Source organism: Macrotis lagotis, chromosome 2 (assembly GCF_037893015.1).
Source record: "Macrotis lagotis isolate mMagLag1 chromosome 2, bilby.v1.9.chrom.fasta, whole genome shotgun sequence".
NCBI lineage: Eukaryota > Metazoa > Chordata > Mammalia > Peramelemorphia > Peramelidae > Macrotis > Macrotis lagotis.
This window is the reverse complement of record NC_133659.1, coordinates 35,979,385-35,994,010: the sequence shown is the minus strand read 5'-3', so window position 1 is coordinate 35,994,010 and position 14,626 is coordinate 35,979,385. Positions and strand designations below refer to the sequence as shown.

The 14,626-nt window shown below is 38.5% G+C and overlaps 1 protein-coding gene across 1 annotated transcript in view; it reads left to right on the top strand.

The window, feature by feature from the left end:
• The window catches only part of BRDT (bromodomain testis associated), a 40,333-nt gene extending 28,516 nt beyond the window's left edge, over window positions 1–11,817 (top strand). The window contains 8 exon segments of the mRNA XM_074221690.1: window positions 2,292–2,324; window positions 2,326–2,404; window positions 5,023–5,126; window positions 6,777–6,900; window positions 6,990–7,081; window positions 7,845–8,050; window positions 9,142–9,298; window positions 10,597–11,817. Of these exon segments, the coding sequence (XP_074077791.1) occupies window positions 2,292–2,324; window positions 2,326–2,404; window positions 5,023–5,126; window positions 6,777–6,900; window positions 6,990–7,081; window positions 7,845–8,050; window positions 9,142–9,298; window positions 10,597–10,665 (864 nt within the window). The 3' untranslated portion in view covers window positions 10,666–11,817.
• Window positions 11,818–14,626: the final 2,809 nt, after the last annotated feature.

The following is a 14,626-nucleotide window of genomic DNA, read 5'->3' as shown; positions in this document are numbered from 1 at the left end:
CAGCAGCCCCCCCCCCACCTCGGCCCATGGCAGAGGGAGGTACTTAGGGTCATTCACAGACCAGGAGGGAGGACAGAGCCTCACACACTGAGACCCTTGTGGGACTGCCCCAAAAGCTCAGGAAGCACCCCCAAAAAACAGGCTTAGGCTGGGAAAATGAACAAAGAAACAAGAGGAAGACCATTGAGAAATATTTTGCAAATGAGCCCAAGAAGGACCAAAATACTCAGTCTGAAGATGAGGAAGCACAAGCTCCTGCATCTAAAGACTCCAAGAAAAACAGAAATTGGGCTCAGGCTATGATAGAGCTCAAAAAAGACTTTGAAAATCAAATGAGGGAGTTGGAAGAAAAACTGGGAAAAGAAAGGAGAGAGATGCAGGAAAACATGAAAATGAAGTCAGCAGCTTAGTCAAGGAAACCCCACAAAATGGTGAAGAAAATAGCATGCTAAAAACCAGCTTAGGTCAAATGGATAAAACAGTTCAAAAAGTTATTGAGGAGAAGAATGCTTTAAAAAGCAAAATTGGCCAGATGGAAAAAGAGATAAGAAAACTCTGAGGAGAACAAATCCTTCAGGCAAAGAATAGAATTCAGGGAGATTGATGAATTTACCAGAAATCAGGAATCAATACTTCAAAACAAAAAAAATGAAAAATTAGAAGAAAATGTGAAATATCTCATTGAAAAAACAACTGATACGGAAAATAGACTTAGGAAAGATAATTTAAAAATTAGTGGAATACCTGAAAGTCATGATCAGGAAAAGAGCCTTGACATCATTTTCAAAGAATTACTACAGGAAAATTGCCCTGATATTCTAGAAGCAGAGGGCAAAATAGAAATGGAGAGAATCCACCGAACCCCCCAAGAAAGAGATCCCAAAAAACCAACCCCTAGGAATATTATAGCCAAGTTCCAGAACTCCCAAGTCAAAGAGAAAATATTACAAGCAGCCAGAAGGATACAATTCAAATATCGTGGAGCTGCAGTCAGGATCACACAGGACTTAGCAGCAACTACATCGGAAGCTCGTAAGGGCTTGGAATACAATATACCGGAAGTCAAAAGAGCTTAGAATGCAGCCAAGAATGAACTACCCAGCCAGGCTGAATGTCCTCTTCCAGGGAAAAAGATGGACTTTCATTGAACCAGGGGAATTTCAAAGGTTCCTTTTGGAATGGCCAGAGCTGAACAGAAGGTTTGATCTTCAGATACAGGACTCAGGTGAAGCATGGAGATTGGAAGAGAGGGGGAAATATGAGGGACCTAATGAGGATGAACTGCATGTATTCCTGCATAGAAAAATGACATTGATAATACTCATATGAACCTTCTCAGTTAATAAAGCAGGTAGAGCTTTTATAGTTGAAGCACAGGAGAAAGCTGAATTTGAAGATAAAATATGGTGTAAAAATGGAGTCAATAGAAAAAAAGGGAAATGGAATGGGAGAAAGAAAAAGAGGGGGAATAGTCCAAGATATGTCACATAAGATTTTTTTATTACAATGAGCTATTGCAATGATATGGAAGTGGGGAAGCAAGGGGGAATGAGGGAGCCTTTGCTCTCATCAGAGATGGCTAGGAGAGGAAACAGCAAATATACTCAATGGGGTATAGACATCTGGAGTAAGAAGGAGGGGGTCAGGGGGAAGGGGTGGGGATGTGAATAAAGGAGGAGAGGATGGACCATGGGGGGAGAGTGGCCAGATATAACACATTTTCTTCCTTACTTCTTGCAAGGGGCTGGGATTGGAAGGCCTGCCCAGGACCATAGGGCCAGGTGGATTCTGGGCCTAAGGGGTGGTATGGGGGCTCAGGGCCTCTTGGCCCCAGGACCAGGGATCTGTCTGCTGCGCCACTCAGTGACCCTACAGCAGAGTCAGAGTGAAAGGAGAGAGAAAATGTAGTACATGGTAATGGAGAAATAAGAAAGGAGGGAGTCGTGATCAGCAATGGCAACGGTGGAAAAATATGGAAATAACTTTTGTGATGGACTTATCATAAAGAATGAGATCCACCCATGACAGAGTTGTTGGTGTTGGAACAAAGACTCAAAAAAAAATTTTATCTTGAGAGAGTCTAGATTCATATTTTAGTTAGCATAAGTAATGCCATATTGTTTATGGGAATTCGTATGTTTACAGAGAAACCTAAAGTACTTTGATTCATTATCACTTGTAGTCTCTAATGAGAAGAAAACTTAGATAGCTTATAATTATTTAAATTGTTCCTCTGCAAATACTCTTCTTTGTAAAGGGTTTATTTTTCTAATACTATTCTTGGTTTTCAGGCCTTATCATCCTGTAGGGTAAATCAAGATCTATTTGCTCTTAACCAAGAATCTCAACAAGTTACAGACTTTGCAAAGCCTTCCACAAGCACAAATTAGCATATCCCTCTCAAGTAAGAAATTAAAAAGCAAAATGTCATTTGAGAAATTGTGAATAGTAAATATCTGTATAGAGTAAATTATGTTAAAGTTACTAAGACTAAATGATGGATAACAATGCTAAAAAAAAGTTTGTATTCATTGAGGCTTTTGGTTTTGTTAAGCTTTCCTCTGATGTTTTGGGATTTTCTTTTAATGTTTCTTTTGGGTATTTTAATTTGTTGTTTTGTGGCATTCCTAATTTGTTGATCTTCTCTTTTTTTTTCTTACTGATGTTTAGAGAGAAATTTTTCCTTAATTACCTCTTTGACTGCATTCCAGAAATTTTCATTATTTTCATTGTTGAAATTGTTTCTTTGACTCATCCATTCTTTAGCATTAAGTTTTAGGTGGCCCAGTAGATAGAGTGCTGGACCTGAAATCAAGAGGACTCATCTTAATGAGTTCAAATCTGACTTTAATACTTCTGTCACCCTGGACAAGTCACTTAATCTTGTTTGCCTCAGTTTCTCATCTGTAGAATGAGCTAAAAAAAAAGCAGTGGCAAACCAGAATCTGCTAAGAAAACTCCAAATGTAGCCAGAAAGTGTAGTCATTTAATTTCTAATTGATTGTAGCCTGTAAAAAAAAAAAATGTGTTTAATATTTTTAACTTTTCTTCATTTTGTGAGGTTTCACACCCTGATACGTGGACAATTTTTGTGCAGGTGCCATGCATAGCCAAGAAATATGCTGATTCCTTTTTATTTACATCCAATTTTCTCCAGAGATCTATCTACTTTGATAGTTTTATTGTTTCTCTATAAACATTTTTAACTTTCCTTTAAGAATTTTTAGATTCTCTGTTATTTCATGCATTTGTGTTTGGTATTGAGGTTAATTCATTCTCTGTTGGAGACATTGGAGCAAATTATGGATATTTATCTTTTTCATTAGGCCTAGTTTAGTGTTGTGGTACTTGTTTGAAATCATTATTGCTATCCTTGCATGTTTACCTTTGGTTGAAGCATGCTAGGTTCTACTTCAGTACTTTGCTTTGACCGTGTGCACATCTGAATCTTTCTTGTTCAAAACAAGAATTTTTAGATTTCCAATTTATAATTCATTATGCTATTTTCTATTTTATAGGCTGTTTCTGTTGCTATTTTCTTGACTTATTGAGTGATCCCAGGGATACTTTGGAGACTTGCCACCTTTTACAGTCCTGGAGTGGGCTAAAAATCAAGCCTTCCCTCCCCACCCTGTTATGTCGTCTGTACAAACCAAACCTGGGTTTGGGTTTGGGTCTGAGCAATGGACCCTGTGCATTGAGTTCCAGCAGACACTGCCAGGCTCTATCCTTCAGTCAGTTGGGAGGCTCTGCTGGTTCAGAGGGAGGGAAGTGCAGGCTCCCTTTGGTCTGGGATTCCTTCCCTGACTATACTGCTGCAGGTTCAGACTGGCTGGAAGCTTAGGACCAGCTGGAGCCCCTGAGCGCTACTGCTTGTATCTGGACTTGTTCTGGTCCAGTTCTTCTGTGAGCCCTCTTCAACCCTGGAACGCCACACCTAGACTAGTCTTTCTTTGTACCCTGAATCTCTGACCTGGAGCGAGGGAGGGACAGAGCTGCCATTTGGCTTCAGACTCCTGTAGTTTTGGCCTTACCACAGCCTTTCCCCCTTCTGTAGTACCTTAAGCATTGCACCTCCCGATCAGATGCTGTCCCCATAGCCAGTGACTTCTCCCAGCCAACCTGGACTGGAATTTTTGTGATTTGCGGTTTTGGGGGGGGGTTTTGTTAAATATTTAAGATTTCTACCTCGGGATTAGTCAGGTGCATCATTTTTAAGATCTTTGTGGAATGAAGTTAAGTTGGAAGAACCAGGGTTGATTATTTTCTCAGTGTTCTACCATCTTGACTCTACCCATGAGTGATTTTTTTCATTAGGGAAAGGAGAAGATTTAGGGTGTCTAGCTTAGCTGTGGTCAAATATTTGGTGAATGAGGAATCTTTTTTTTAATCCATAGGAGAAGGTAGAGCAAGAACCACAGGTAAAATTTGAAAAAGCAACCAATTTTTTTGGGGGGGGGGGTAAAGGAAAGTAATTTGAACTCATCAGAAATGAAATTAAGCAGCCTCAGAAAGCAAGGAAATTCCCCCTATTTTGCAGTCTTCAAACAAGATCTGTTACATTTTCAAGGTCAAGTGAAGCAAACACTTGCATATACAAAAATGTATCTTAAGAATTTTGAGTCTACTATCTCTCTGTTATATGCTTCATATTCTTTCCTCTGACCTGTCATTGCATTCATTGGTCAGAGTTCTTTAGTTTTTTAATTATTTTTCTTGACTTTAAATTCTAGTTCTGCTCAGTTTTAAGTTTTTTTGTCATTTGAGTTTAACTTCACCAGGGATTATTTTCCTTTTATAACATTATTGCTACAAACCCAACTTTCTTCCTCTGACATTACATTAGTGAAGTTGTTTTTCATCAAACCAATTAAAGACGGTAGGGTGAAGAATGCCAGCATACTTTTTTTTTTTAGTAAAAGTACTTTTGCTGGTTACTTAATATATCCATTATGAGCTGTACAAATAGGAAAAAGTGTTTTATTTTCTGTATGTGGTGGTGACATTATTCTCAACTTTCAGGTCTTCCTGAAATTGTATCCCCCATAGATGTTACTTCTCTGCTACAGAATTCCTCAAATGTCATCACTTTTGAACCCATCAACCCCATTCTCATTGTTTCAGAGGTAACTCTTTTTACTATATCAAATAGGACTCAGACTTAAAATACTAGTTCTGAAAATGTGTCTCTGAACCATTTTGTCAGATTGGGCCATGAATGTACCAGGAAGATCTGTGGAAATGTGGATTTGGCCTATTTTGGAAATAATTAGCTTCTAGTTTCCACATCACTCCATTTAGAATGATTAGTTCTCTATTTTTTTTTTGTTTTTTCTTTTTTGGCTTTTGCAAGCTAATGGGGTTCAGTGACTTGCCCAAGGTCACACAGCTAGGTAATTATTAAGTATCTGAACCTGAATTTGAACTCAGGTACTCCTGACTCCAGGGCCAGTGCTCTATCCACTATGCCACCTAGCTACCCCAGTTAGTTCTCTTTTAGAAAAGACTTTTTCAGAAAAACAGACAGTGGGGTCTGATGGGAAACCTCAGTGGGATCTAGAGGCCGGCAGGTTCTAGGCCAACTGGCAGCTTATTTTCTCTGTAGCCCTGGGTGCTAGACTTCATTTCCTTATCTGCAAAAGGGGAGGAGGAGATTTCTAAGAATGTTGAACTCTTTTAAATTACCTGAAAATGGAAAAATAGGTTTTTTTGTTCTAGAATTTTAATAAGGTTACCTTAAAAAAATGTTTATATCCATCCCATGGTAAGATCACAAATTTAGAGGTGAAAGACAGACTTCATCTTCAAGTCGATTTAGTTCAGCATACTACTCTTGTTTCTGTGTTTAAAGACCAGATTTTTGTAAAGTGATTTGCCCAAGGTTGTATAGGTTCATAATTCAAGATCTATTCCTCTTTTATTTTATCCATATTTTATCATCCTCATTTCTGAAAAGTAGAACAAAAGTATGTGGAATATCTGTGTTCTTGCTTATTCATAACTTCACATACTATATACCATTGTGATCAATCCTGTTTCTCGGTTCTGTTTAATGTAATTGATGTAACATTTAAGATTAAACTTGAACATAAAATTAGACACTGAAATTTAGACAGTTTCTAGTTTTCCATTCAAGGGATGAACTCCCTTCCCTCTATCCTTTCATGGCAGTGAACAATCTGATAGAGGTTGTATGTGTACAATCATGTTTAACATTTCCATTTTAGTCAGGTTGTGAAAGAAGAATTAGAACTAAGGTGGGGGGGATCATGAAGAGAGCAAGAAACAGCATAAAAGAATTTTAAAAAAGTGAACATTGCATGTATGTTTTGCTCTGCATTCAGATGCCATAGTTCTATGGATGTAGATGCTTTGTCCATAACAGGTCTCTCAGGATCTTCCTAGCTCTCCAAGCTGCTGGGAGGTGCTGCATCCAGCCTAGTTGGTCAGCTCTCAGTGTTGCTGTTCATGTCTTCCTGCTTCTGCTCCCTTCACTCAGCATCCGTTCATGCAAATCTCTCCACCCTGTTTAGGATTTCTTACAGAAAACTTAACATCTACATACCATAACTGTTCAGCCATTCCCCGATTGATGGGCATCTTCTTAATTTCTACTTCTTTAAACACTATACAGAGAGTATCTGCGAGAGACTGGCATCACACTGCCACTGTTTCCTATTGTAACTGAGGGTGTTTGTTTTTAATCTTTGAGGAATAAAAATGATTTGAGAAACTGAACATCACTGAACTACCTTGGAGCTTGTTTTTTCCCCTAGAATACTTCATTAAGTGGTGACAGAAAAAGTGAGATCATGTCTGTAGTGAATGCTGGGCAATCAGTCCCTCTTCTAAGCATGATATGGGAAGGACTCAACTCTAAAACACTGAAAAAAGAGGAAAGTAAGTGTGAAAGTCCTTTGACTCACATTCAATACTTGTTCCACTGGGCCTCAGTGCCCAAGGCTTTGAAATGGACATTTGTGTTGTAGGAGAACCTGCGCAACCCATTGCAAACATGTTGCACCAGACCAGCTTGGACATGAGTGTGGTGGAGCCTGAGCTGCATGCTGCTGCTAGGAAGGTATAGAAGTCCTGATGTCTGTCAGACTCTTTCAGGACATGAAAACTGTCCAAAGGATAAAGCTATCTTACAGCTTAGAGTTGGAAAGATCTCTAAAGGAAAGAGTCCTCTCACTACTAGCAGGGGAATAATCCTGGCAGAGTTTTTCAGATATTGTTGGCCCTCCTAAACTTGTTACCTGACCTAACCCAGCCAGGGACTTTTTAAAATGATGAATTTGTTTTCAGGAAGGTAAGAAACTTGAACCACAAGGTATGTAAAATTGACTTTTGGCAACCTGAAGCAGTTGGAATCCAGTATTTCTTACTAATCTTAGTGAATTTAATCCTGACCTACTGGCTCTGGTTCTGAACTGAATTACCCCTGGGGACTTCCTCCTTTGGGATCCCTGAACCAAAACTTCTTGGGTGTGGTTCTAAATATCTTCCTTTCCTATATTCATTGATCAGAATTCTACCTGATTCCAGATCTACTTTGGAATTGTAAATAATATCCCTGATAGGAGGGAATTATAGAAAGGTGGAGCTTTTTTTCATTATTGAGGTGGAGCAGAAGTATTTTGTTGTTGTTGTTGTAGGAATTTGCATTTCTTGGGAGGTGGAATGAAGATGGTCTTTGTAAATATTGGATCTTACACTGTTTGTAAATATTGGATCTTATACTAGACTATCTGACCCTTATCTGAGACAAGATTGGATGCAAAGATTTTTCTTCCTTCTGCCCCCAAAGCTTGGGTGTACTAACATTTAAACTTTTCTTTTAGGAGATAAAGATTAGGAATGTGGACTGTTGGACAAATTTAGGCAAAACAGCTACAACTTCAGTTTTACCAAGATCATCAGATGATCTCTTCAGGCAATTCCAAAAAGCAGCAATAGAGAAGGGAGCAAAGACCCCAACACAGGAGCTGATACAGAAGCTGCAGGGTCCAAAGCCAGAGAAGTCCAAAGCCCACCCAGATCTTCCCAGGTGGGCAAGGAAGTGGGGGACTGGGTTTTAAATGTTTCCAGAATCCATATTTCAACCTTTTTGTCCACATTATAGTTTAAATAGATATTTCATATTTTTATCATTGATATGCTCTTCAAAAGCAACAGTAACTCAGAATAGATTAGATTTCTTTATATTGAACATTAATTGCTTACTGTGTACATCTAGATGATGCCACAGTATGTACAGTGCCCAACTGAGTTCTAATCCAGCCTCAGAATTACTAGCTAGCTGACCAAGTCACATCACTTTGCCTCAGTTTCCTCATCTGTAAAGTAAGCTGGAAAAGAAAATGGCAAATCACTCCAGTATCTTTGCCAAGAGAATCCCAAATGTGGTACGGAGTGTCAATGTATATGGGGAAATCCAACATGTCTCAGAGAAGGAAGTTCATATTGTGAGGGTAGAAAGAATATTGACAGTGAGGAGGAATCATCTGAATTCTACTTAGGTCAAGGGCCTGGGCCCGAACTCAGAAAGGGAATGTCAACTGGAATTAATAATAGCCCCAAGGCCAGTGGAGCACAGTGATTCAAAGACCCTTGTACTGTCCTCAGAATGCCTAATAATGCTTAGTTTTTGCCTTTTACTGATCTCTTCTCATTTTGACCCAGCCTTTCTCATCTTCATTTTGACCCAGCCTTTCTCATTTGGAATTGGTTTGATGGAAGCTAGAGGCTCCCTCCTCTTTTATAAGGCATGATTCTTCCCTTGTGTCCATTTTATTTCAATATGAACCCTGTAAACTCTGCAGTTATTGATTTGATGGCAACATTTAAATCTGTCTCATCTCCACACACACACACACACACACACACACACACACACACACACAGGTCTTACCTGGGGACCACCTCTCCATGACTCTTGAAATACAGTGGAGCTGTAGATAGAAACACTACAGCTTAACTTTTTTTTTTAACAAGTTACTGTCATTTTACAGTATTGATTTCAAAATAATTCCCTAGGTCTTAAAGTAACACAGTTTAGTAGATCATTTATTCAAGACAATAAAGACCTTGAATAGCTTTTTAATATTTTCTTTTGAAACAAAATGTGGTTTTTTAAAGGATCTTTGACAAGAATGTAGATGAAATTCAAGATGAATGTTACTCTGAAGTAGAGAAGCCCCATCAGGCAGCAGTAGAAGTTCAGGAAGATGGAGGGCTTATTAAAGATCAAAATTTGGCAAGAAAAAAAGAGCAGGAGCGAAGGAGAAGGGAAGTGGTAAGTAAAATATGGCTATCTGTTCCTCCAGCTGACAGGCACCTGCTCTGATTGGCGGGGTCAGCCTCCCTGAGATGGAAGCCAGAGGACCCAGCCCCAGGCCCTGCTGGGGTCCCTGCTCCTGGGCCTCTGTGGCCTTGGCTTCATTAGATCCCTCAGGCTTGGATTCAGGCCTGGGTCCCACACAGCAATAACTCCCCTTAATCCCCTCAAGTTCCTGCACTCCCTTCCTCAGTCTCTCTTCGGCTCCCACCTAAGTGTGTGAGAATGACTGAGTTCATTGGTGTGTGCAGGAAAATCTCGACCTGGTCTGCCTTTCCCAGCAGAACTTATAAGGCTTCATTTTCTTCTATCTGTTTTCTTATTTTTCCCCCTGATTTCATTTCTAGCAAAGCAGTGTTTTGGTGTGTGACTTGCAGGTCAACTTTTTTATTATTCAACAGAAGTGTCTCAGGAATTGTACCATAATTTAAAGTAGTGGTAGTGGTGGTCTCAAAGGGTTTAGATATCCAAAATGTTTAGTCTAAGGAAGACAGAACAGCCTCACTCATGTGTTGGAAGGACTTTGCACTGGGCTTTAGGAGCATTGGGCAGTCCTTGAAAAGGGACATTGTAGGCCTGACTCTCTCTAACAGTCCAAAGTTAAGGAGCATCCAGGGATGACCACGGTCAAGGCAGGTCCCTGCTCTCTGCAAGTCTTATTCTGCTTTGTCTTTTTCTTTTATATCTATTCCCATCTTGTGTAGCTTTTCAGTTTTTTTTTGTAGTCGCTGCCAGTCAGTGAGAGTATGGAGTTGCAGAAGCAAAATCTAGACCCCCAAATCCAGATCTTCAAGCCCATCCTCTATTTTCTTGACTCTTGTGATGGTTCTGGATATTAGGGTGGGTGTTTTCAACCTGATCTCTACACTACTTAGGTGATGGTTTAGTTCTACAGGGCAATCAATGCTCATGTGCCACCCTGGACTATTCTAAACTCAGCTTTTTTCTCCATGTGGCTAGAGGAATCCTGATCTTGCTAGATGTTTCCTTGTGATTTCCTGCTTACTTGAGAGCTTCTTACCAGAACAAATGTATGATGTTTTCTTAAGATGAACAGTACCTTCTTCATATATGCAAAGAGGAGTAAAAAAAATGAATTGCTCAGAAAATTAAGATTACAGTAATAAGATGCTTCTGGTAAAATGGGAAAGCTTTCTCATAATTGATTTTGAATAGATTAAGGTTTTCTTGTACCAAAAGGACTACTTCCATCTTTATTTTCAACATCTATTTTATTTCTCTTCCTTTCTCCACAGATGGCCAGCACCATTGATATGAATCTGCAAAGAGACATTATGATGACCTTCGAAGAAAACCTCGATTAAGTTTGACACTCTGAATTAGTTGGTTTATTTGATTAAGCTCTGGGCATAAAAGGGAAGCAAATGTTAACATTAAAGCTGAAGCTGGTTGTAAAAACAGGCCTTTATACCCCAGGTATCAGAGTTACTTTGGGTTCTGATTCACGGGGTCTAAGAAGATTTCGAACTATTTTCTTTACCATCTGCTTTCTTTTATATTCTCAGTATTTTTTATATAAGCCATATTTACAAGGAAATAATTTTGTAATGTTAATTGCCTAGATTGAGTGCTTACTGAGTAGTCTTGTGAAATATTAAGACTATATAGGAATATTTCAGAACAACTTAAAAGACTTTGAATTCTAGTGTTCCTTTATACTAATTTTTACCTTTTTTTTTACATCAAGCATTTATTGCCTTTGAAAATGAGCACTTAGCTTAACAAATGACTTCCATCAGTGGGTTCCTGTAAGACATTCTCCTGTGAGCACTCCTTTTTGAGCTTTATGATTTTGGTGCTTTTGAGTCTTCTGTAAGTAAACTCAGTCGTGATTGAATGTCCTTGGGTCACATCCACAACAACCCCTATGGGGCCTGCTCTGCAGTCCACCACAGTCTAGCACACTCAATGTCTTCTTCCGACAAAATATTTTAAAAGTTTATTTTATCCTAATTATTTTGTAAAAGTAAACCTGCCTCCTTTCTTTCATGTTGTTAATCCAGAAGCCACTTTGTGGCCAGCCCAGCATGCCTTGGGGAAGCTTGGGTGAGGGTCTCATGATCTAATGGATCACCTTAGTTACATACCACAGTGACTAGTGTTTAGTAGGCACTGCTGAACTATCAGTGCTGCACCTCATCTAGTGTTCACAACTCCATGCTATTGATTTTTGTTTCTTCTTAACTAAGTATCAGATTGGAAATCCTTGTAAATGAAGTTTAATCACTTTATGGTATCACCTGATAGAAGTTCATGAAATGTAAGTGTTAGAACCTACACTGTTTTGGGTTTTTAGCCTTTGATATAACTGGACACATTTTTTTCAGGCCAGTTTTTTAAATTGATTACAAAAAAATAACTTGCTGTCAACACTCGTGTATAAAATAACTCACAAGTAAGAAAAATAGAAGTTAGGACATAGTTAAAATTACTTAAATAGTCTGGAGAATTTACCTTCTCTGATATTTATCAGTGAACTTCTATAGTGTCTTTCTAAAGTTATTAAAGTTTAAAGTTGGATAAAGACTTCATAACCACCTTCTATTTACTGTCATTTCCTAATAATTATTGAACATAGATAAAAGTGTATTCCTCTATCAGTATTTACTGCATTCTAAGAATCTGGGATGTTCTCTGTCTGGGTAGTATTCCTCTTTCTGGAGGCTCAGTGGTCCATAAAGACAAATTACTTATTTATATGCCCATTCTACATTACTGTAGAAGAACAGGCTGTTCTTCATTTAACTGATAATCAATCCCCACTCAAAAGTGTGGTTAGTTTGATCTGTTCTACTAGGGTTTCTTCTCTCCTTGCATAGCTTCAAGAATCCAGTGTCACTTCCACATGTATTTGAGGAAGCCAAGATGCCACAAAGGTTTTAGAATCATTTGTATGTGTTTGGGTCAAAATTTTGTCAATACATGTATAGACTTTATGAGTAAAGGTGCAAACATTATTAGGAGTGGTACCTGTGCACCAAAGGACAACATATTGTCCTACAGAGCCAAAAAATCAACATGGGTCATTAGTACCATCCTGATTGTATAATGTGAAATATGTTGGCCTTTAAGTTATTGACGTTCCAAAAAAAGCTATGCATAAACAATGACATTTTTCTGTTGACTTAATTTTGAAAAATGCACTCAAAGTTTTGGTCTTAATGAACAGTAAACATTGAATTCGAAAATTCAGATCCACGGTCTAAAAAAATGAGATTTCTTTCTTGTAGTACATTATATATCTGATTCCTGATTCTCTATACACACCTGATGTTAATACAATTTTGACAGTCAGTTTATAAGCACACCTCTGACTGCTGTGTCTTGATGCACAAATTATAGAGAAATGAGATGGGGAGACTCGGATTACATGGGGTCTTCCAATACTGTGCTGCTCTTCAGGGTGTCAAGGCATCTATTCAACAAGTATTAAATACCTACTAGGTTTCAGACCCTAAGAGACCACATCATTGATCAGTTTGACTACAGAACCTACTAAAAGCAATCATAAATATAAAAATAACCCTATCTTATGGATAAGTCCTAGAGGGAAACAAATTAGAAAGTTTGGGAGTGCTTCTGTCTTGATCTTAGGAGAATAAAGAAATGGAAGAGAAATATACTGAAGGAAAAAAGTTGGAAGAGAAATGGAGTTTAGGAAAAATTGTCTGGGGGGGGGTTGCCACAACTGGTATCTGGCACATAGTAGGCTCTTCATAGAGGCTGATTTGAATCTCATCTGACCTAGTCAAAGGAAAATATACATACACGGTTGGGTACAAAAAATATATTTCTTTGAACAGGGAAATGGAAGGGAAAAGGAGGGATTGGAGAATTAGTGGATTAAGGAAGAGTTGAGTACTAATCAAACTCTAGCTAATGTATAGGATGTATAATATAATAAGGCTATTCATGCAGTGGCAAAATGGGAAATAGTCTGACTCAATCAGGAAAAAATGAATAAACTAGTGCAGGTTGAAGTAAAGAGAACTAGGAGAAAATTCACACAGTGACAATTATAAACCCTTTGGAATTTTGATCAGCTTGAGGAGCACCCAGGATTCCAAGGTCTCCTGATAGAACATGCTGTCCACCACCTAATCAGGAAAGATTCCAAGTAGAGGAAATTGTGTGTGTGTATTTTTTTGAACATGGCTGATGCAGAAGTATTTTGCTTAATTTTACATGTTTGTAATGACTTTCCTTTAAAAATTTCCTTCTGGAGGATAGGGGAAAGAAGAGGGGTTTTGGAAGCTTCCTTTTACCCAGTATTGCCACCACCAAGTGGTAAAGTGGATAGAGCAATAGGCCTGGACTTTAGAAGGCTTGAGTTCAAAATGTAGCCTTAGACAGTAAGTAGCATTGTGACCCTGAGCAATTCACTGACTCAGTTAACACAAATATAAAATGAAAATAATTGTATTTGTGTGTGTAATACATACTCCAAAGTTATCAAAGAATGGCAAAGAACTTAGTTGAATGAATAAGTTAGAATATATGATTCTGATTCACTTGAATGAATAACTTGAAAAAAATATAAACTGGATGGAACATTACCAAAAATATTAGATACTTTTAGAGAAAAATGGGAAGCCATGAATGGATAAGGAATGAAACAACCAAGATTCAATGATGACTAGTATTGCAAGGAACATAGATTCAAAAAACAGAAGAATTGATCAATTGTTTTTAGTTGTTCAGTCATGTCTGACTCTTACCCCCTTGGGTTTTGTTCATGATGTTTTCTTGCCAAAGATGATGGAGTGGTTTGCCATTAACTTCTCTGAAGTGTCCTCGTTTTGCAAATGAGGAACCCAAGACAAATAGTAGGGGTTAAGTGACTTGCTAGATCATACAGTAATATCTGAGACTGAATTTGGACTGAGATTTCCTTCCTGGTCTCCAGGTCCAGCGCTCTGCATTGCACCATCAAGGTAACACTGATCAACTTGATAACTAACTACAAATTTAGAGGACCGTGAGGAAGCATGCTTCCTACCTCTTGGCTTTGGGATAGAATGTAGGAGCAGAATAAGACATGTACTTTCACAAAGACTGAATTTGAAGAAAAGGCTTGGAGCAGCTAAGTGGTGCAGTGGATAGAGCACGGACCCTGGAATCAAAGTCAGGAGGACCTGAGTTCAAATTTGACCTCAGACAATAATTATCTAGCTGTGTGGCCTAGGTCAAGCCACGTAACCCCATTGCCTTGCGAAAACCTAAAAAGAAAAGACAAGCTTCTGAGTCTGTCACTAATTGGATAGC